Source organism: Choloepus didactylus, chromosome 3 (genome assembly GCF_015220235.1).
Source record: "Choloepus didactylus isolate mChoDid1 chromosome 3, mChoDid1.pri, whole genome shotgun sequence".
Lineage (NCBI taxonomy): Eukaryota > Metazoa > Chordata > Mammalia > Pilosa > Megalonychidae > Choloepus > Choloepus didactylus.
In genome coordinates this window covers 6,062,077-6,084,223 of record NC_051309.1, presented here as the reverse complement: position 1 = coordinate 6,084,223, position 22,147 = coordinate 6,062,077, and the positions used below count along the sequence as shown (strand labels likewise).

Here is a 22,147-nt window from a genome sequence, read left to right as displayed (position 1 = left end):
CTTTAAGATTTTCTGTTGTTTTTGGCCTTTTGGCATTTACTTTACTTGGTCCCTAATTTGACAGAACTGCAACTTGGTGGCGTACACTTTCTCTAACTGACCAGCAGATGGCGTCCGTGAGTCACCTATTCTCCTCAAGTCAGTTCTCCCCCACTTTGTCTTTTTGGTGTGTTGGGGTCTGATTCTTGTGGGGTCCAATTGGTGCACCAAGTTTGGGTGTGTTGCTGGTGCTGTCCGCCCTGAATGTGGGGCGTGTGGGTGGTTAGGCAGACAGGGCAGCTTTAATAATCAAACCTCCCAGGTGTTCCCGGAGATTTAAGGCTGTTGCAGGAGCCTAAGCCTTCATTTCAGTCTTTCCACTGATTGTCTCTGCCGCTGACCCACAAGTCCTTGGTATTCACGTACGGTCCCTGGGATTTCCGAGTGGTTCCCCCTTCCCAGCTGTGCTCTTCCAGGACCTCTGCTGAAGGAGGGCCGCGCCATGTCACTAGTGTGCACTGGCCCTCCAGGGAAGCCCTGGGTCACTGGGCCTTGCAGGGGTGCTCCCAGCCCGCTTCAAAGATGGTTGAATGGGATGCGTTAACTTCCCCCTTTTCACACAGCTCCGCCCTCCCAGTTCCAGGACAATCACCCGTGGGTGTATTAAAGGCCACTGTCCATGGCCGATATTGTGGTTTGTGTGTAGTGCTGAGGGAAAGATTCCCCGTCACACTGGGTTTCTTGGTGCGGCTCTGGGCTGTGGGTCTGGCCCTGGGCAGGAGCGTTCCCCACCCTCTGGGGAGATGGCTGCAAGGAATGAGGTTTTTTTTCTCCTTTTGGCTCCCCTCTGCTCCTCTGGTCTTGAGACAATCACCAGCGGGTATGGGAAGGGGTATCCTCCATGCCAGACACCAAGGTGTTAGCCCAGCCCGCTCCCGCCGTGTTTCCCTGTGTGGCTCTCCCTGTTCTATCTGCAGCCACTCCCCAGCTTTTTTTTTATTAAAGAACTAGTCCATCTCCAAATGCCAGCCCACCGTTTCCCCACCCTGCAGCATGGCCACGGGACTTTCAGCTGACTCACTCACTCGTTTCAGAATGCAGGCTCCTGATTTCACCAAATGCACGTTCCCTGTGGATTTAGCAGACCTTGTCTGGCTGGTGCATCGCTGGCAGTGGTGTTCTGGGTCACTTTCTGGTTTTTATCTAGTATTTTTCATGGAGGTGTTTTTTTGCCCTGTCTCACCTAGTCGCCATCTTATGTTCTCCCTCATGAGGTGTCTTAACCCCCCGGGGATGTTGGGTTTGGAAATCAGCAGAGTAATTTTATGTCTAATCTCCGTATGATGGCTTTCTGGAAGGGAGGGAAAATGGGAAGTGATCTGACATTCCACAGGGAAAATGGCAGTGTGGTTGTTTAAATTGAACTTTTTTATTCCATTGTCTCTTACTGTTGCTATGGTAACAATTTATTAGATGTATAAATCTTTTACCTTGGATGCTTTTTATTTTTTTATTTATTTATTTTTTTATCTTCATTTTATTGAGATATATTCACATACCATGCAGTCATACAAAACAAATCGTACTTTCGATTGTTTACAGTATCATTACATAGTTGTACATTCATCACCTAATTCAATCCCTGACACCTTCATTAGCACACACACAAAAATAACAAGAATAATAATTAGACTGAAAAAGAACAATTGAAGTAAAAAAGAACACTGGGTACCTTTGTCTGTTTGTTTCCTTCCCCTATTTTTCTTTTTTTTTTTTTTTTTATCTTCATTTTATTGAGATATATTCACATACCACGCAGTCATACAAAACAAATCGTACTTTTGATTGTTTACAGTACCATTACATAGTTGTACATTCATCACCTAAATCAATCCCTGACACCTTCATTAGCACACACACAAAAATAACAAGAATAATAATTAGAGTGAAAAAGAGCAATTGAAGTAAAAAAGAACACTGGGTACCTTTGTCTGTTTGTTTCCTTCCCCTATTTTTCTACTCATCCATCCATAAACTAGACAAAGTGGAGTGTGATCCTTATGGCTTTCCCAATCCCATTGTCACCCCTCATAAGCTACATTTTTATACAACTGTCTTAGAGATTCATGGGTTCTGGGTTGTAGTTTGATAGTTTCAGGTATCCACCACCAGCTACCCCAATTCTTTGGAACCTAAAAAGGGTTGTCTAAAGTGTGCATAAGAGTGCCCACCAGAGTGACCTCTCGGCTCCTTTTGGAATCTCTCTGCCACTGAAGCATATTTCATTTCCTTTCACATCCCCCTTTTGGTCAAGAAGATGTTCTCCGTCCCACAATGCCTGGTCTACATTCCTCCCCGGGAGTCGTATTCCACGTTGCCAGGGAGATTCAGTCCCCTGGGTATCTGATCCCACGTAGGGGGGAGGGCAGTGATTTCACCTTTCAAGTTGGCTTAGCTAGAGAGACAGGGCCACATCTGAGCAACAAAGAGGCATTCGGGAGGAGGCTCTTAGGCACAACCATAGGGAGGCCTAGCCTCTCCTTTGCAGCAACCGTCTTCCCAAGGGTAAAACTTATGGTAGAGGGCTCAACCCATCAAACCACCAGTCCCCTATGTCTGTGGTCATGTTAGCAACCATGGAGGTGGGGTAGGCGAATACCCCTGCCTTCTCCACAGGCTCCTCAAGGGGGCAATAAATCTTTTTTTTTTTCCCTTCTTTTTCTTTTTTTTTTTTTTTTTAACTTTACCTTCTTTTTTTTTTTTTTTTAATTCAGTTTTATTGAAATATATTCACAAACCATACAGTCATCCATGGTATACAATCAGCTGTTCACAGTATGATCATATAGTTATGCGTTCATCACCACAATCTATTTCTGAACATTTTCCTTACATCAGAAAGAATCAGAATAAGAATAAAAAATAAAAGTGAAAAGAGAATACCCAAACCATCCCCCCATCCCACCCTATTTGTCATTTAGTTTTTACTCCCATTTTTCTACTGATTTTTTTTCAATTTTTTAACTTTGTTTATCAAAAAATTAAAAACAAACAGGCAAACAACAACCAAAAAAACCCCACAACATTTCAAACAAAGCAATGGATTAAGGAAAACAAATAACCTAAAATAACTACTTTGCTTCCAACATGTTCCTACCATACCCCAAGAAAATTAACAACCCCTAAGAAAACAAAGGAATAAGAGAAAAAAAAAAACCTAAAATAACTCTATTGCTTCCAACATGATCTTACTATATCCAAGAAAGTTTACAAACCATAATCATTCCTGAGCATTCCCATAACATTGAGATTAACCTCCATAGTTTATCTGTTCTTATTAGATTATCATTCCCCCTCCACTAATTGGTATCTCTAGGTCCCCTACATTCTACAGTATAAAACATTGCACATTTTTCACAGAATTCACATTATGGTAACATACAATATCTCTCTCTTTGTGCCTGGCTTATTTTGCTCAGCATTATGTCTTTTTTTTTTTAATCTTCATTTTATTGAGATATATTCATATACCACGCAGTCATACAAAACAAATCGTACTTTCGATTGTTCACAGTACCATTACATAGTTGTACATTCATCACCCAAATCAATCCCTGACACCTTCATTAGCACACACACAAGAATAACAAGAATAATAATTAGAGTGAAAAAGAGCAATTGAATTAAAAAAAACACTGGGTACCTTTGTCTGTTTGTTTCCTTCCCCTATTTTTCTACTCATCCATCCATAAACTACACAAAGTGGAGTGTGGTCCTTATGGCTTTCCCAATCCCCTTGTCACCCCTCATAAGCTACATTTTTATACAACTGTCTTAGAGATTCATGGGTTCTGGGTTGTAGTTTGATAGTTTCAGGTATCCACCACCAGCTACCCCAATTCTTTAGAACCTAAAAAGGGTTGTCTAAAGTGTGCATAAGAGTGCCCACCAGAGTGACCTCTCGGCTCCTTTTGGATTCTCTCTGCCACTGAAGCTTATTTCATTTCCTTTCACCTCCCCCTTTTGGTCAAGAAGATGTTCTCCGTCCCACGATGCCAGGTCTACATTCCTCCCCGGGAGTCATATTCCACGTTGCCAGGGAGATTCACTCCCCTGGGTGTCTGATCCCACGTAGGAGGGAGGGCAGTGATTTCACCTTTCAAGTTGGCTTAGCTAGAGAGACAGGGCCACATCTGAGCAACAAAGAGGCATTCGGGAGGAGGCTCTTAGGCACAACCATAGGGAGGCCTAGCCTCTCCTTTGCAGCAACCGTCTTCCCAAGGGTAAAACCTGTGGTAGAGGGCTCAACCCATCAAACCACCAGTCCCCTATGTCTGTGGTCATGTTAGCAACCATGGAGGTGGGGTAGGCGAATACCCCTGCATTCTCCACAGGCTCCTCAAGGGGACACTGCATCTTTTTTTTTTTCCTTGTTTTTTTTTTTTTTTTAACTTTCCCTTCTTTTTTAAATCAACTGTATGAAAAAAAAAGTTAAAAAGAAAACAAACATACAATAAAAGAACATTTCAAAGAGACCATAACAAGGGAGTAAGAAAAAGACAACTAACCTAAGATAACTGCTTAACTTCCAACATGTTCCTACTTTACCCCAAGAAAGTTACATAATATAGCAACATTTCAGTGAACTTGTTCCTACTACATCCATCAGAAATTAACAGACCATAGTCATTTCTGGGCATCCCCAGAACGTTAAATAGCTTATCTGTTCTTCTTGGATTATTGTTCCCCCTTCCTTAATTGCTCTCTACTGCTAGTTCCCCTACATTCTACATTATAAACCATTTGTTTTACATTTTTCAAAGTTCACATTAGTGGTAGCATATAATATTTCTCTTTTTGTGCCTGGCTTATTTTGCTCAGCATTATGTCTTCAAGGTTCATCCATGTTGTCATATGTTTCACCAGATCGTTCCTTCTTACTGCCGCGTAGTATTCCATCGTGTGTATATACCACATTTTATTTATCCACTCATCTGTTGAAGGACATTTGGGTTGTTTCCATCTCTTGGCAATTGTGAATAATGCTGCTATGAACATTGGCGTGCAGATAACTGTTCGTGTCACTGCTTTCCGATCTTCCGGGTATATACCGAGAAGTGCAATCGCTGGATCGAATGGTAGCTCTATATCTAGTTTTCTAAGGAACTGCCAGACTGACTTCCAGAGTGGCTGAACCATTATACAGTCCCACCAACAATGAATAAGAGTTCCAATTTCTCCACATCCCCTCCAGCATTTGTAGTTTCCTGTTTGTTTAATGGCAGCCATTCTAACCGGTGTTAGATGGTATCTCATTGTGGTCTTAATTTGCATCTCTCTAATAGCTAGTGAAGCTGAACATTTTTTCATGTGTTTCTTGGCCATTTGTATTTCCTCTTCAGAGAACTGTCTTTTCATATCTTTTGCCCATTTTATAATTGGGCTGTCTGTACTATTGTCATTGAGTTGTAGGATTTCTTTGTATATGCAAGATATCAGTCTTTTGTCAGATACATGGTTTCCAAAAATTTTTTCCCATTGAGTTGGCTGCCTCTTTACCTTTTTGAGAAATTCCTTTGAGGTGCAGAAACTTCTAAGCTTGAGGAGTTCCCATTTATCTATTTTCTCTTTTGTTGCTTGTGCTTTGGGTGTAAAGTCTAGGAAGTGGCCTCCTAATACAAGGTCTTGAAGATGTTTTCCTACATTATCTTCTAGGAGTTTTATGGTACTTTCTTTTATATTGAGATCTTTGGTCCATTTTGAGTTAATTTTTGTGTAGGGGGTGAGGTAGGGGTTCTCTTTCATTCTTTTGGATATGGATATCCAACTCTCCCAGCCCCATTTGTTGAAAAGACCATTATGACTCAGTTCGGTGACTTTGGGGGCCTTATCAAAGATCAGTCGGCCATAGATCTGAGGGTCTATCTCTGAATTCTCAATTCGATTCCATTGATCTATATGTCTATCTTTGTGCCAGTACCATGCTGTTTTGGCAACTGTGGCTTTATAATAAGCTTCAAAGTCAGGGAGTGTAAGTCCTCCCACTTCGTTTTTCTTTTTAGAGTGTCTTTAGCAATTCGAGGCATCTTCCCTTTCCAAATAAATTTGATAACTAGCTTTTCCAAGTCTGCAAAGTAGGTTGTTGGAATTTTGATTGGGATTGCATTGAATCTGTAGATGAGTTTGGGTAGAATTGACATCTTAATGACATTTAGCCTTCCTATCCATGAACATGGAATATTTTTCCATCTTTTAAGGTCCCCTTCTATTTCTTTTAGTAGAGTTACGTAGTTTTCTTTGTATAGGTCTTTTACATCTTTGGTTAAGTTTATTCCTAGGTACTTGATTTTTTTAGTTGCTATTGAAAATGGTATCTTTTTCTTGAGTGTCTCTTCAGTTTGTTCATTTCTAGCATATAGAAACATTACTGACTTATGTGCATTAATCTTGTATCCCGCTACTTTGCTAAATTTGTTTATTAGCTCTAGTAGGTGTATCGTTGATTTCTCAGGGTTTTCTAGATATAAGATCATATCATCTGCAAACAATGACAGTTTTACTTCTTCTTTTCCAATTTGGATGCCTTTTATTTCTTTGTCTTGCCGGATTGCCCTGGCTAGCACTTCCAGCACAATGTTGAATAACAGTGGTGACAGCGGGCATCCTTGTCTTGTTCCTGATCTTAGAGGGAAGGCTTTCAGTCTCTCACCATTGAGTACTATGCTGGCTGTGGGTTTTTCATATATGCTCTTTATCATGTTGAGGAAGTTTCCTTCAATTCCTACCTTTTGAAGTGTTTTTATCAAAAAGGGATGTTGGATTTTGTCAAATGCTTTTTCAGCATCTATTGAGATGATCAATTGATTTTTCCCTTTCGAGTTTTTAATGTGTTGTAATACATTGATTGTTTTTCTTATGTTGAACCATCCTTGCATGCCTGGAATGAACCCCACTTGGTCATGGTGTATGATTTTTTTAATGTGTCTTTGGATTCGATTTGCAAGTATTTTGTTGAGGATTTTTGCATCTATATTCATTAGGGAGATTGGCCGGTAGTTTTCCTTTTTTGTAGCATCTTTGCCTGGTTTTGGTATTAGATTGATGTTAGCTTCATAAAATGAGTTAGGTAGTGTTCCATTTTTTTCAATGTTTTGAAAGAGTTTGAGTAAGATTGGTGTCAGTTCTTTCTGGAAAGTTTGGTAGAATTCCCCTGTGAAGCCATCTGGCCCTGGGCATTTATTTGTGGGAAGATTTTTGATGACTGATTGGATCTCTTTGCTTGTGATGGGTTGGTTGAGGTCTTCTATTTCTTCTCTGGTCAGTCTAGGTTGTTCATATGTTTCCAGGAAATTGTCCATTTCTTCTACATTATCCAGTTTGTTGCCATACAGTTGTTCATAATATCCTCTTATAATTTTTTTAATTTCTTCAGGATCTGCAGTTATGTCACCTTTTTCATTCATTATTTTGTTTATATGGGTCTTCTCTCTTTTTGATTTTGTCAGTCTAGCTAGGGGCTTGTCAATCTTGTTGATCTTCTCAAAGAACCAACTTTTGGTGATATTTATCCTCTTATTGTTTTTTTGTTCTCTATGTCATTTATTTCTGCTTTAATCCTTGTTATTTCTTTTCTTCTACTTGGTTTAGGATTGGTTTGCTGTTCATTTTCTAGCTTCTTCAGTTGATCCATTAGTTCTTTGATTTTGGCTCTTTCTTCCTTTTTAATATATGCGTTCAGTGCTATAAATTTCCCCCTTAGCACTGCTTTTGCTGCATCCCATAGGTTTTGGTATGTTGTGTTCTCATTTTCATTTGTCTCTATATATTTAGCAATTTCTCTTGCTATTTCTTCTTTAACCCACTGATTGTTTAGGAGTGTGTTGTTTAACCTCCAGGTATTTGTGAATTTTCTAAGTCTCTGATGGTTATTGACTTCTAATTGTATTCCATTGTGGTCAGAGAATGTGCTTTGAATAATTTCAATCTTTTTAAATTTATTGAGGCTTGTTTTATGTCCCAGCATATGATCTATTCTGGAGAAAGTTCCGTGAGCACTAGAAAAGTATGTGTATCCTGGTGATTTGGGATGTAATGTCCTGTAGATGTCTGTTAAATCTAATTCATTTATCAGATTGTTTAGGTTTTCAATTTCCTTATTGGTCTTCTGTCTGGTTGATCTATCTATAGGAGAGAGTGATGTGTTGAAGTCTCCCACAATTATTGTGGAAACATCAATTGCTTCCTTTAGTTTTGCCAATGTTTCTCTCATGTATTTTGTGGCACCTTGATTGGGTGCATAGACATTTACGATTGTTATTTCTTCTTGCTGAATTGCCCCTTTTATTAGTATGTAGTGGCCTTCTTTGTCTCTCAAAACATCCCTGCATTTGAAGTCTATTTATCTGAGATTAATATTGCTACACCTGCTTTCTTTTGGCTGTAGCTTGCATGAAATATTTTTTTCCATCCTTTCACTTTCAGTTTCTTTGTGTCCCTGTGTCTAAGATGAGTCTCTTGTATGCAACATATTGATGGTTCATTTTTTTTGATCCATTCTGCGAATCTATATCTTTTAATTGGGGAGTTTAATCCATTTACATTCAACGTTAAAACCGTGAAGGCATTTCTTGAATCGGCCATCTTATCCTTTGGATTATGTTTGCCATATTTTTCCCTCTCTCTATTAATATCCTTTATTGTACCCATACCGAATCTCTTTAGTACTGAACCTTTCTCCAAGTCTCTCTTTCCTGTCTTTGTTTCTCTGTCTGTAGGGCTCCCTTTAGTATCTCCAGTAGGGCAGGTCTCTTGTTAGCAAATTCTCTCAGCATTTCTTTGTCTGTGAAAAATTTAAGCTCTCCCTCAAATTTGAAGGAGAGCTTTGCTGGATAAAGTATTCTTGGCTGGAAATTCCTCTCAGTCAGAATTTTAAATATATCGTGCCACTGCCTTCTCGCCTCCATGGTGGCTGCTGAGTAGTCACTACTTAGTCTTATGCTGTTTCCTTTGTATGTGGTGAATTGCTTTTCTCTTGCTGCTTTCAGAACTTGCTCCTTCTCTTCTATGTTTGACAGTGTGATCAGTATATGTCTCGGAGTGGGTTTATTTGGATTTATTCTATTTGGAGTTCGCTGAGCATTTATGATTTGTGTATTTATGTTGTTTAGAAGATTTGGGAAGTTTTCCCCAACAATTTCTTTGAATACTCTTCCTAGACCTTTACCCTTTTCTTCCCCTTCTGGGACACCAATGAGTCTTATATTCGGACGTTTCATATTATCTATCATATCCCTGAGGTCCATTTCGATGTTTTCAATTTTTTTCCCCATTCTTTCTTTTATGGTTTCATTTTCCCTTCTGTCATCTTCCAGGTCACTGATTCGTTGTTCAACTTCCTCTAGTCTTGTACTATGAGTGTCCAGAATCTTTTTAATTTGGTCAACAGTTTCTTTAATTTCCATAAGATCATCCATTTTTTTATTTAGTCTTGCATGTTTTCTTTATGCTCTTCTAGGGTCTTCTTGATTTCCTTTGTCTCCCGTACTATGGTCTCATTGTTCATCTTTAGTTCTTTGAGTAGCTGCTCTATGTGCTGTGTCTCTTCTGGTCTTTTGATTTGGGTGCTTGGGCTTGGGTTATCCATATCGTCTGGTTTTTTCATATGCTTTATAATTTTCTGTTGTTTTTGGCCTCGTGGCATTTGCTGAACTTGATAGGGTTCTTTTAGGATTTGTAGACCAATTGAAGTCCTTATCTCTAATTTATCAGATCTACAGCTTCGTGGAGTACACTTTCTCTAACTAACCAGCAGGTGGCGTCCACGAGCCACCTGTTCTCCACAAGCCAGTTCTCCCCTGCTTAGCCTTTTTGGTGAGTGGGGGAGTGAGTCTTGTGGGGTCCAATTGGTGTACCAAGCTTGCGTGTGTAGTTGGTGTTGCCTGCCCTGTATATGGGGCGTGTTTCTGGGCAGTCAGGGAGGGGGGGTGGCCCTAACAATCAAATATCCCTGGTGATCCTAGAGTTTTAAAGCTGCTGAAATAGTCTAATCCTTCAGTTCAGTCCTGCCACAGTTTGTCTCTGCCACTGACCCACAAGTCCTTGGTATTGGCGTATGGCTCCTGAGACTTGCAAGTGGGCCCCTCTTCCAGGCTGTGCACCCCGGGTCCTCTGTTGAGGGATGACTGTGCTATGTCACAGGTGAGTGCCGTCCCCCCAGGGCGGTTCTGTGCTGCTGGGCTGTGTAGGGAGGCTCCCAGTCTGCTGAAATGATGGCTGAATGGGGATTTGTTAATTCACACTGCTCCACCTTCCCAACTCTGGGACAATCAGCTGAGGTTGCAGGGAAGGCTAATGTCCACGCCCAGTTTTGTGGTGTGTGCCTGTTATTTGAAGCACTTCCATCACACTGGGTTGTCTGGGGCAGCTCTGGGCTATGGGGCTGGCGATGGGCAGGAGTGTTTCCTGTCCACCAGGATGGTGGCTGTGAGTGGACACCCCCCTTTTCTTGGGAAGTTGTGGTGTTTAGTGAATTTTCTCAGCCACTGGATTATTGCCTTTTGTCTCAGAGCTCTCTTAGTTCTGCTCTTGACTTGATCTGCCCAAATTGCAAGTCTTTGAAGCTTTCTGTATTGGGCTTCTTAGAATACTTGTTTTAGAAAAAGAAAAAAGGATTAAAAAAAAAAAAAAAAAGGGCCCTCCTCAGAGATCTAATGTGTTATTGAAATGCTAAGAGACAAAGCAACCAGGGCCATTAAGGAAAGGTCCACAGGGCAGAGAGATCAGCTTTTCTTCGGGATTTGCATATGCGCCTCAGGGCCTGAGCTCTGCCCTTCCCCTTTCTATGTTCACCAGAACTCCAAAAATCCTCCGCTTTTATTTTGGAGTTTTTCATGTTGTTTTTTTCTATGCCTGTCTCCTCTCTGCTGGGCTGGCTGCTCTCAGATTCTCTGGTGTCTGGTCTCAGTCTATCTATGGTTGGAGTTTGGATCAGTAGAATGAGTTTCCGATAAGGGCTGCCACTGCAGTTCTCCCTTCTCCTTCCCGGAGCTGACAGCCCCTCCTCCCCCGGGACTGAGCCTGGCAGGGAGGGGCGCGGGTCCCCTGGCCGCAAAAACTTACAGATTTCGCTGATCTCAGCAGTTCCACGTTTTCATGAGTGTTGTATGAAGTATGCCCAAAGTCAGATTGCTCTGTGGTGTCCAGTCCACGCAGTTCCTGGCTTTCTACCTACTTTCCTGGAGGAGTAACTAAAACATACAGCTCACCAGTCCGCCATCTTGCCCCACCTCCTCGGATGCTTTTTAACAATATAAACTGAAATTCAAATGCATGGTGCTTCTTAAGGTCTGCTTATTTTTCCTCCTGTGGAAGTGATGAATTTCCACTGTTTGCTTGAGAAGGCGGTTTTCGGAGCACACGTTCTTCAGTGAAAACACTGTAGCTCATGTGTTGTCTTAGCAGACATGGTCGCCTGCCAGTGTAAGGAGGGGGAGTCTCCATGTTCCGTCCCATTTCTGACCGGCCTTGGACTTGGGGGTTGCGCCTGCAGCCTGCTGGCCTGCTGTGTCACTTGAACCAGGATGGCATGCTTTCAGGAAGTCGCCAAGCTGGTGCAGCTTCCTGGGAAGACAAGGAGAGGTGGCCATTGGGAGCTTCCAAATGCTTGTGCCTTCCGCTAGGCAATTTAACGTGTTTTTATGAAAACACTGACAGCCACAGAAAACCCCTCTTTCATATTGATGTACAGTAATTTGTAATGAAAGATGGTGAGGTTTTTAACCATCTACAAATCTCTTGAAAACATGGTTAGAGAAACTGGGGAGACAGTTCCTTGAGCCTTTTCCAGTGGTTGCTGGCCCCACACTCGTGTGCGCCTCAAGGCACAGGCCCATCCGTCTTGCCCCCCTGCCAGTGCATGGCACACAGCACGGGCCTGGTGCAGATGGCCCTCCAGAACTTGTCTGAAGAAATTTAATGAGCAGGCACCAGGACTTTGAAAAACTTCAGATTAGGGGTGAATAAGGTCATTTCTAAACCCTACCTTCTCTTCTGGTCTCAGTTGAACTCTGAAAATCATTGGGCCTTTGGGAAAGTTCTAAAATTCTATATTTTCTGTGTATGGAGGCACTTTGGACACAGTCTGTCTCTTTGGCACTCTGAACTGCCTGACATGAATCAATAGGCAAGTTGGAGTTTGTTCATTGGTCTTGTGCCTTAGGGGCACGAAGGGAGCACTATTTTGGAAGGTGAAGTCCAAGTTCAAGTGCAGCACATCAAGGTAGTTGACTGTAGAGGCTCTGGAGTCAGCCAGCCTGGGCTTTAATCCTGCCCTGCCACTCACCAGCTGCTCCCTAATGCAGTTACTCTGAGCCACAGTTGCTGCATCTGGGGGCGGGGTGGGGAGGATGGAGTTGGGGGAAGGGGAGATGATACTGAGAGCATCTGTATTAGTTTTCTATAGCTGCTTTAACAAATTACCACAAATGTGGCTTAAAACAATGCAAACGTATCCTCTTACAGTTCTGGAGGTCGGATGCCTGCAGTGAGTCTTCTGCCCATTGAAAGAGAACCCAGTCCTTTCTCTTCCAGCTTCTAGAGCTTGTGGCCATGTCACTTCCATCTCTGCTGCTGCAGCCATACTGCTCCCCTGCCCGCCCCTTAAGGACACTTAGGGTTACATTGTGTCCACCTGGACAGTCAGGATAACTTCTGGTTATTGCTTTGTTTCAAGTTCTAAATTTGTTATTTTTCTCAGCCTGTCACCTCATGGTATAGTGGTGCTTGATTCTTAACTAGCTGATGGAAAGTGTACTGTTAAAGTAATTTGCACGTTACAGCCTTCCAGAAAAGATAAGCAGTGGGTTTTGGCAAGCACATCTTAAGTCTCAATGCTCTCCCATATTTAAATTTAGTGAGTCTGGGTCCTCCTCGTCTTTGGCACTTGTTGGCTAAATCCTAAAGTGTGTGTGGTGCCAGGTACTTGGCTGGGGGTCTGGGTGTTGGTAGGAGGCTTGGAGAGCTGGGAACTGAGCCTCCCGGTGTCTAAAAAATTGAACCCGTTGTAAGTTGCAGATATCATGACCTCTCACTCCTAAATACTTAAGCATTATCTCTTAAGAGTCAAGACATTCTCCTGTATAACCATGAAGCTATTATCACACCTAAGAAAACTGACAGTGATCCCATAATTTAGGCCATAGGCACATTTCTGCGGTTGCGTCAAACTGTTCTTTAAATTGGGATCCATTTAGGTTTGTGTGTTGCCCTTTGTTAGTTCCTTTATTTCCTTAATATAAAAGTTTCTTCACCTTTTTTTTACCATGACTTTCACTTTTTAAAATTTTGTATGACCATGGGTCCAAGACTTATTTGACTCATTGAGGAAACCAGTATATGAAGGAAAAGCTGATTCCAAGTGCATTTGGGGAACAGGGTATTTATAGGCATACAAATAAAAAAGAATGAGGATAAGATTGCTAGGCTAGATAGAAACAGACAGACAAACCAGTGAGTGTCCTCCAGGACATTAAAACAATCTTGGGGTTTTCTTTTCTACTGGATGTAAATTTACAAGTTAAAAGGTAACTTTACAGTATCTGAGCATTATGCAAGTAATAGCACAGGCACATTCTCCTAGGAATTCGGTAACCCTGGACAGGCCAGTTAAAATGCCCTGGTGTGAACTGAAGGGACACTCCCCTTCTACCCCCTGCCCTGCTTTTGCCTTATTCCAAGTTTTGGATGATGCTTCTTAAGGCCTCTCCTGATCCAGCCAGAATCATCCTCTCCTTCTTTCATCTTCCCTTTACTTCTTAAAAATACTTTATCGAGGAATTATGTGCCATAAAATTCACTCATTTTAAGTGTTCAGTGATTTTTAGTAAATTTATTCAGTTATGCAACCATCAACACAATCCAGTTTTATAATATTTTTGTCACCTCAAAAAACCTCCATGGGCCTGTTTGCACCTCCATCCCCAGGCACACGTTAATTTGTTTTCTGTTTCTAGAGAGTTGCATTTTAAAGAAATTTCATATAAATGGAGAAATGCAAATTGTCTTTTGTGTCTGGCATGTTTCACCTGGCATAGTGTTGTAGCACGCATTATTTGGGTCCTTTTCATTCCTGTTTTCAGGCTATTTTTCTCTTTACCAGTTGTTGGACCTTGGGATTGTTTTCAGTTTTGGCCATTGTGAATAGTGGTGCCGTGAACATTTGCAGGCAAGTCTTTTTGTGGACTTCAGGACAGGAATTGCTGGGCTGTATGGTAACTGTATGTTTAACTATATAAGAAACTGCCACACTCTTTTCCGAAACAGCTGTGGCCTTTTGCCTGTCTGCCAGCCAGCCAGCCATGTGTGAGAGCTCCAGTTTCCGCATCCTGACCTCCACTTGTCATTGTCTGTCTTTCTGATGCTAACCAGGTGGACACTCCAGGCTCTTTCTAAGTGAATAAGTTTCAGCTGGTGATTTGGTAATTCTGTTTTCTAGATCTCCTGGGGATGGGGGTGAGGGGTGGGGAAAGCCTGGCACTCTATCCCTGGGGGACTTGTGAGAGGGCCCTTCCCAGGGGATCTGGTGCTGCTCAGCTCTGGTGGTTCAGCCCTGGGACACTGGATCCACAGGTATGGTCACAGGCTGACCAGAAACCGTGTTTAACCCTACGCAGACTGAGTTATTTTTTCAATTGCATATACGTCACAAATAGTGACTGCTCTGATCTGAAATGTACCATTCAATTACTTGTGATGAATGCATATCAAGAGTACATCTCTCACCCCAGAAAGCTTCTCATGCCCCTTCTAATTCCGCCGCAGAAGCAACCACTAATCCGATTTGTCAGTAAAATAAACTTATTGTAGAAGACATATGAACCGCAGTAGAGTGTAAAAGAGAATAAAAATCCTAAGAGATTGCCAGTGTTAATATATTCGTGTAGCTCCTTGTGATAGTCTGAATTCTCATTATCTTTTTATTTCACAAAATTGAACCTGGCTGTTACTCGGTCTGCTGCACTTGCCTTCCCCCGCCTGCGCTTCCCGGTGTAACACGGGAATCCTGCGGCCGGAGCTTCGCTTCTTGGGCCCGGGCCCTAGTGCTGGACGTCAGGACTGATCCGGCTGGACAGGGGGACGGGCCTCTGTGCACTGGAATCTTCCCCGTCGTCTTCAGCACCTCCCAAAGGGCGAGCCTGGGAGCCCCGAACTGCTGCAGCAGGACTTGGTCAGTGGAAAGCGCAGACTCGGCCTCTCCATGGCCGGGTGACCCTGGAGAGCCTCTGGGCCGCAGCTTCCCCGCCCTCGGGGTCGGGGTGGAGCGCGGGGCGGACCGTGCGGCAGCGCCGCCCGCACAGAGCGGGGATCCCGGAGTCCCGGGCGCGCCAGGCCTGGCGGGCGGAAGCGGAGCGCACTGATCGGCCGCGCCGCGTCTGCGCGCGATTGAGCGGCCTGCCGCCCCGCCCCGCCCCGCGCCGCCCCGCGCCGCCCCGCCCCGCGCGCCCCCGCCCGAGCGCCCGGCCGAGCGTCCCGGCCGCGGGGTCGCCGCCCGCCCCCGAGGGAGGCCCGCCGCTCCGCCGGGCATGGGGCCGCCGGCCGCGCGCCGCTGAGGCCCGTTCATGGTGAGTCGGGGCTGCGCGGGTGCGCGCCCGCCGCGTCGGCTTCAGCCCGCGGGCGCGTGCGGACCGACGGCGGCGCGGCGCTGTCCCCCCCGGCGTTCTTTTTGTCCGTCTTTGGACAGGATTACCTTCCGGGGTTCAGGGAGCCCCAACTCGTGTGACCCCGAATGCAGCCGTCCGCCGTGGGCGCGAGCGCCTCGGCCGGCCTTGCTGGGTGGGCCCGGGGAACCCTTTGTGTGGGGGAGCCGGCCCCCGGCGGCCCGAGGGGTGGGCAGATTGCAGGCAGCCGGGCGTCTTAAAACCCACAGCTCGGCTGCAGTTCCTCCCACCACCAGTGACACATGGACTTCTGCGTGCCTGGGGCTTGGCGTAAGGAATTTGACAGCTCCCCAAATGCCAACTTGGAGAGTGCTTTCTGGGAAGACGCTGGGTGGTGAGTAGATACTGACTGCTTGTCCTTGGGAAGGGTTGATGGGAGAATGAGGAATAAGGGGCCCCTCCTGTTCTCGGGGGTCTGGCCTCGCGGCTGCACTCTTCCCCACTGAAGATGGCAAAAGAGAAGAGATTCTGGACTCTCCAGCAGCACTCCTCTCTCCAGCAATTGCTTCTTACCTACAGCCAAGCCTTAAGGCAGGTGCAGCCTTGCGGGCACTTCAGTCTCGTTCAGTCTTCACCCCAGCCCTCTGAAGTGGCCCTCTTAGAGTGAAACACTTTGAAAATTAACTCTGTAGCCTTCCAGAAGTACCTCCCCTCCTGTCAGTAACTCCCATAATGCCTGTCATTTTCTAGACACCTGCTGTGGCCAGGTGTCTCACGTTCACCCATTCTCCCTGAATCTTAACAGAGGAGGAAGCAGGCTTGGAAGGGTAGAGGGAAGGGCTTAAGGTCCCGCTGCTGGTGGGGAGTGGGGGCAGGTGATGGTTCAGCCCCCGCTGCTCCCAGGGTCCTCAGCCCCTGCAGGTGGGGTTGCTTTGCTGTCCCTGACATGAGTTCACCTGCATCTTTGAACAGGTACTGCATGTGCTGACCTGTCTGCCTGGGTATGTCCTATCCCAGGGCTGCCTCCGAAACCCTCAGTAGTTGTTCTAAATGATTAATCATCGTGCCTGTGTGCAGTTTAGTCAAATGACTTAAGCACGAATGCTGGTTTTTATTAACGACCCTTTCTCCTTCCAGCTTAAATAGATTCCTAGGAAGCTAGGAGGCTTCTGCTGGCCGAATTACTGTCACAACTGGCCATCTTTTATAACCCTCCTCCAGGTCCAACAGTAGCATTGGCGACCCCTCCTGTAATCCTACCACAAATACTTTCTTTTTCTGTTTGAGAATCTTGATCTTTTCTTCTCCCTCTTAAAGCAGATGTCTGTTGAGGCAGCTTTTATTATTTTTTTCCTTAACTGGCGAATTATGAGCTTAAGTCAGGAGTCTTACACCTCGGCACCATGCAGATCGTACATGTCCTGCAGACGCTGCCATCAGAGGCTCTCAGGCCGCCACACTGCACACTCCCAGCTTTTCTCTCTTTCTTGGGCCTTCTCCAGCTTGGGGTAGCTTGTTGTGAGACCGAGTCTAGAGCAGAACAACTTTGAGCCTCATCCATTTAAAATGCTCATCCTAACCCATGAATAAGCCTGTTCTGTGCATCTCTTGGCCACTGCTGTGCTGTCAGAATGCCTCTACCCCATGGCCTCTTGCCTGGATCTTGCCTTTGTTTGCTCTAATGGAACCCTTTATGAGAAACTTTCCTTGATTCTCCCCAGCTGCAGACATCCAGTGCTCTGGGCTCCCTTGGCAGTGCCTGCCCCTGTGGCACTTTCCACCATCTGCCCTGTCTTGTAGCTTTTTCTGCCTATGTTCTATTGCCCCTATTCGAGCAAGCCCTTCAGGGCCAGGAACCAAGTATCTCCTACAGCGCCGGGCAGTGTCTTATCTGGTACTCAGAGGTGGATGCCCCAAGTGGTCCCTTCGCAACTGAGGCTCTTCTTTTCTAGAAGGTCCTTGTGCCTGCTACATCTGCTTTGCTCCCAGGCCCTGCGTGGAGCTGGGGCCCCACTCAGCTGCTCTGTTGCTCAGTGCTTTTGTCCCCTGAACCTTTGCTTGATCAACAGACCACAGCCCAACAACCTAGCCCCTGGTGAGGTGCAGCTTGTTTTGTCCGCTGCTCCCTCATTGGTGTTGGTCTTGTCTTCCCCAGCGTGACACTGTATACATTCCTCGGGCAGGAACCTTGGCTTGCTCTGCTTCCAACTTAGTGGCTTATAAGCTGTTTTGACCATGACCTCCAGTTAGACAATTTACCCTGAGACTCCGTGCACATACATACTAGGTTTAAAAGTGAAACAAGCTGCCCTTACTATGTGCACTCTGAAGTATTTTATTCTGTTTCGTTGTAGGAAAGTGCAGGCCTGCCTAGTTGAGCTGATTTGCCCCTAGCATCTTGAGGAGCCCTGTTCTCAGTTCCCACAAGGGCTGCACAGGGCTATGGACTCAGTAGCTGTCACTTGCATGACACCTTCTTTTAGTGACCAACCTGCAGGGCTTTTGATGAGTACAACTGAGAACAGCTATGTTCCTGCGTTTAAACCAAGACTTCAAAGCTTAGTCCTGTGGAGAGAAGAAACTGAAAGGAAAGTGGGAGCGAGGCGGAGGCTGCACAAATATCTGCCTGGTGCATGGAGGGGCTGAGCAGTTTCTCGATAGCCAGTTTGCAAGTATTACCTCATTCAGACTTCACTTTAGTCTTCACGATTTCTACTCTTTTATAGCTGAAACTGAGGCTGACAGTGAAACAAGATGATTTGCCCAGGGTGAAAGGCAAGACTTAGAACCCAAGTCTTTTTGATTCCCAAGCCTTAGCTCTTGATTCTAACATTGATCATCCATAGCTCAATGCCTGTTGTTTTTCTGGGGGCCCTTTTCCCAGCCTTTCCCCACAGAGAATCTTTAGAGTTAACAGTCCTTTCTGCTTCTGAGTTGGTTTGTCTGGCTTGGTAGGTAAGCTTACAGTTGAAATCTCCAGGTAGCTATGGGAGAATTACATTTGGAGCAGGACCTGTAACAAGTTTTGTAGCCATTCATGTTCTGAAAAGCTAGTGAGGATTCATGGGATTAGAAAGGGTTCCCCTGGGGTTTCAGGTCTGGGCAGTGTGGGTCTCTGTTTCTTCTTTAAACCACGCCGTCCTTTCTGATGAACACATTGTCGTTAACTGTGTGCACTTCATTCAGTGTTACAGGCTTCTGTCGTGGTTGAAGCTTTATTTAGGCTGAATGCCAGTGGTTGAGATGCTTCCAATTCTTGTTGGCAAGGGGCTTGTGTGAAATTTAGAGGTGGTCTGTGTTGGAAATGGGCCTTGGGAGCCCAACGCCACCACTGGCCAGCGGGCAGTCTGGATGGCTCCACCTCCCAGTTGCCACCCGTGACCTGGGAGAGGTGGCAGCCCCAGTCTTAGGGCCAGTGTGAAGGCGAATGACAGGTAATTGCACAGGCAGACAGTGCATGGAAAGTGTGCGGTGCCTGGCACCTCCATCATTCGTGCCGGCTGCTACTCGTCGTCGAGTGGTGAAGAGCCCTGACGGAAAAAGATTTGATTTTCTGGTTGTGAATGGAGGCATTTAGTTCCTTTTACCTCCCTTTTCGTGTCTGTGTCCTTTGTGTGTAGCAGGTCCCCATCTTGTTTGGCTCTGGAGTGTTCTGCTGTCTCAGGCAGCAGTTTCGGGCCTGAGCCGGTGAAGGGTGGGCATGGAATGGTGACGTGGCCTCTGCACAGCCCTTCCTTGGCGCCAGGGACTGCCGCTGCCTCACAAGCCCCCCTGCTTGCAGCAGCCCTCCCTGAGGAGCACTGCTTCCACATTTGCAGACGTGGAAGTGAGGCTTGGAGACTTGAGCTCTTTTGCCCAGGTCACAGCTGGTGGTTGGTGGACCTGAACTTGATCCCACACCTGTCTGGCTCCAGAGGCCACGTTCAACCCACATACAACCCAGCCATTCTCTTTAAGACGTCGTAGGATCCCCGTTGGTTTCGGTATATTCACAGATGTGATGAGGGCCAGCTCCGAGTGGAAAGAGTCCTGAGGGCTTTGAACCCGTGGCCACACTGTCTGAAAAATGGGGTCACAGAGACAAAGGGGGACAGTGGGTGTGGCACACACAGGTGAGCAAGAGGGACATCCAGATGCTGGGGCTTTGGGGCCCAGCATTCTTGGGCCTTAGTTTAGAGGCGCCTTTCTAGGCTGTCCTGACTAACTCTTGTCAAAATGCAGCGGCCTCAGGCTCCTTCTCCTCACGCAGCTCTTGTTAGCTCTCCTGACTCCGAGTGCTAGACTTGAAGCGCCCTGCTAGCTGGCACCGTGTTATGGAGCCAACACTATGTAGGTACTGGGGAGTTTGAAGTGATGAGGGAGTCATTTTCTCAGTTTCTGGTAAGTGGGGATGATTTAGCATTTGAGTGGAACCACTCTGAGCCCAAATGAACAGTGTTTGGACGTCTGACCTTGCACATCTGACAGGTAGAAACTGCCCCACCCACCTGCTTCTTGGTGCACTCCCTCCTCATGTCCCGGATAATTTTCCCTTTCTGCTTTTTAGAGGCCTGTGGGCCTTTCCAACTGAGAAGATAATTGCTGGCCAAATGACTTTACCAGCAATCCCCCTATTTTAGCAGCAAGTGTCAGTAAAATTCACTTAGCAGTTAATCACGGACTTCATCATACTGTTTCTGTTGTTGTCTGGGAAGGTTATTTAAATCATAGGTGAATACCACATTTGTCCTGTCTCCTCAACTGGATAATCTTCCCTGAGGGAGACACCGAGAGCCTTGTCTATAACAGGCAATGAGAAAACATTGTTGGCTTTGGGTTTGCGGAGGGCTGAGGGTGCACATGGGATTTCAGCAGCTGGGCTTTGGCACCAACTTCTTTTTTTTAAAATTCAGTTTTATTGAGATATATTCATAGACCATACAGTCATCCACAGTTTACAATCAGTTGTTCTCAGTACCATCATATAGTTGTTTATTCATCACCACAATCAATTATTGAACATTTTCCTTACTCCAAAAAAAAAAAAAAGAATAAAAGTAAAAAACAATGCCCAAAACATCCCATCCCTCCATTTTCCCCTATTACTCATTTAACTTTTGTTCCCGTTTTTCTACTTATCTGTCCAGACACTAGATAAAGGGAGTGTGAGCCACAAGGTTTTCAAAATCGCACAGTCACACCCTGTAAGCTACATAAATCATTTTCAAGAATCAAGAATCAAAGCTCCTGGGTTGCAGTTTGATAGTTTCAGATATTTCCTTCTGGCTATTCCAATACACTAAAAACTAAAAAGGGATGTCTATATAATGCATAAGAATGCCTTCCCGAGTGACCTCTCGAATGCTTTCCAGAGTGACGTCTCGACTCCATTTGGAATCTCTCAGCCACTGAAACTTGGTTTTGTTTCATTTTGTTTTCCCCTTTTGGTCAAGAAGACTTTCTCATTCCCACGATGCTGGGTCCAGGTGCATGCCAGGGAATCATGTCCCGTGTTGGCACCCGCTTCTGCTTGGCCGTCCTAAACCCTTCTTGTTGAGTATTTGGAATACGGGTCACCAGGTATGACTCAGCTGTCAGCTTTTGCAATCTTTGGAACAGATCAGTGACCCACTGATAAGGAGGCTGCTCTTAGATTTCCAGCCTTGGTAAAATCAGTTATGTAACCTTTTGCAATGGAATTTCCTCTTTGATGTTTTTGCTTTTAGGAAGTGAAGCGACTCTGATCATCTTCACGCAGAGGAGTTTGTAGCTTCTCCTTGCCTCAGGAGAGAGTTGGGGGACTAACGGAAATACACAAAATGCCATGGGATGAAAAGAAGTGGGTTAGAAATTTAGGAGGGGAGTGGGTATAGGAGATGGACACCACAGGGGCCACCTCTCTGCCTTGAGCTTCTCAGTGGCTGGTGCAATAGTCAGTTAAAATCTATGCTGTCCAAAAGACAGAAAACATGCCCCTTAGCTGGGAGAAGCCTGGGAGACCCGGGCAGTTTGTAGGTACTTAGAGAGGGGCTGCTGTAAAAACGAAAGCTGTGGTGTTTCGCTACCAGAAAAGAAAGTTCAGTCCTCATTTCGCAGAGTGCTTTTCTAAGCTGCAGAGCTGTGGGAGCCCTTGAGTTTTTCCTTCTGAGCAGCAGGAAATGTTTCCAATGCATTGTCCTCCAAATGGACTTAGAGGACTTTCATTATAAAAAGGAAAACCGCCTTGCTCTGAGATGGCTGTCATCATCTCGGCCAGGCCCGCGGTCACCCCTGGTGTCTCTGTCCTAGGAATGTGAAGACAAGGCTGGACGACCCAGCAGGCCGCCCTCCCCGAGGCAGAGTGTGAGGAAGAATCTGGACTTTGAGCCGCTCTCCACCACCGCGCTCATCCTGGAGGACAGGCCCGCGTGAGTACTGCGGGGAGCCCGCACAGAGCGTTTGCCGGCGTAGATGACCAGGATCTGCCGGGCACCTTTTCACTAGGAAAGAACCAGGGTTGCAAGAGGGAAGAAAGAGTGAGCCCGGTTCGCTTTCTG

The 22,147-nt window shown here is 45.4% G+C and overlaps 1 protein-coding gene across 1 annotated transcript in view; it reads left to right on the top strand.

Moving 5' to 3' along the window:
- Positions 1-22,147, top strand: part of TBC1D14 (TBC1 domain family member 14) — a 114,546-nt gene that overhangs the window by 58,500 nt on the left and 33,899 nt on the right. The window contains 1 exon segment of the mRNA XM_037829336.1: positions 21,900-22,018. Coding sequence (XP_037685264.1) covers positions 21,900-22,018 — 119 coding nt within the window.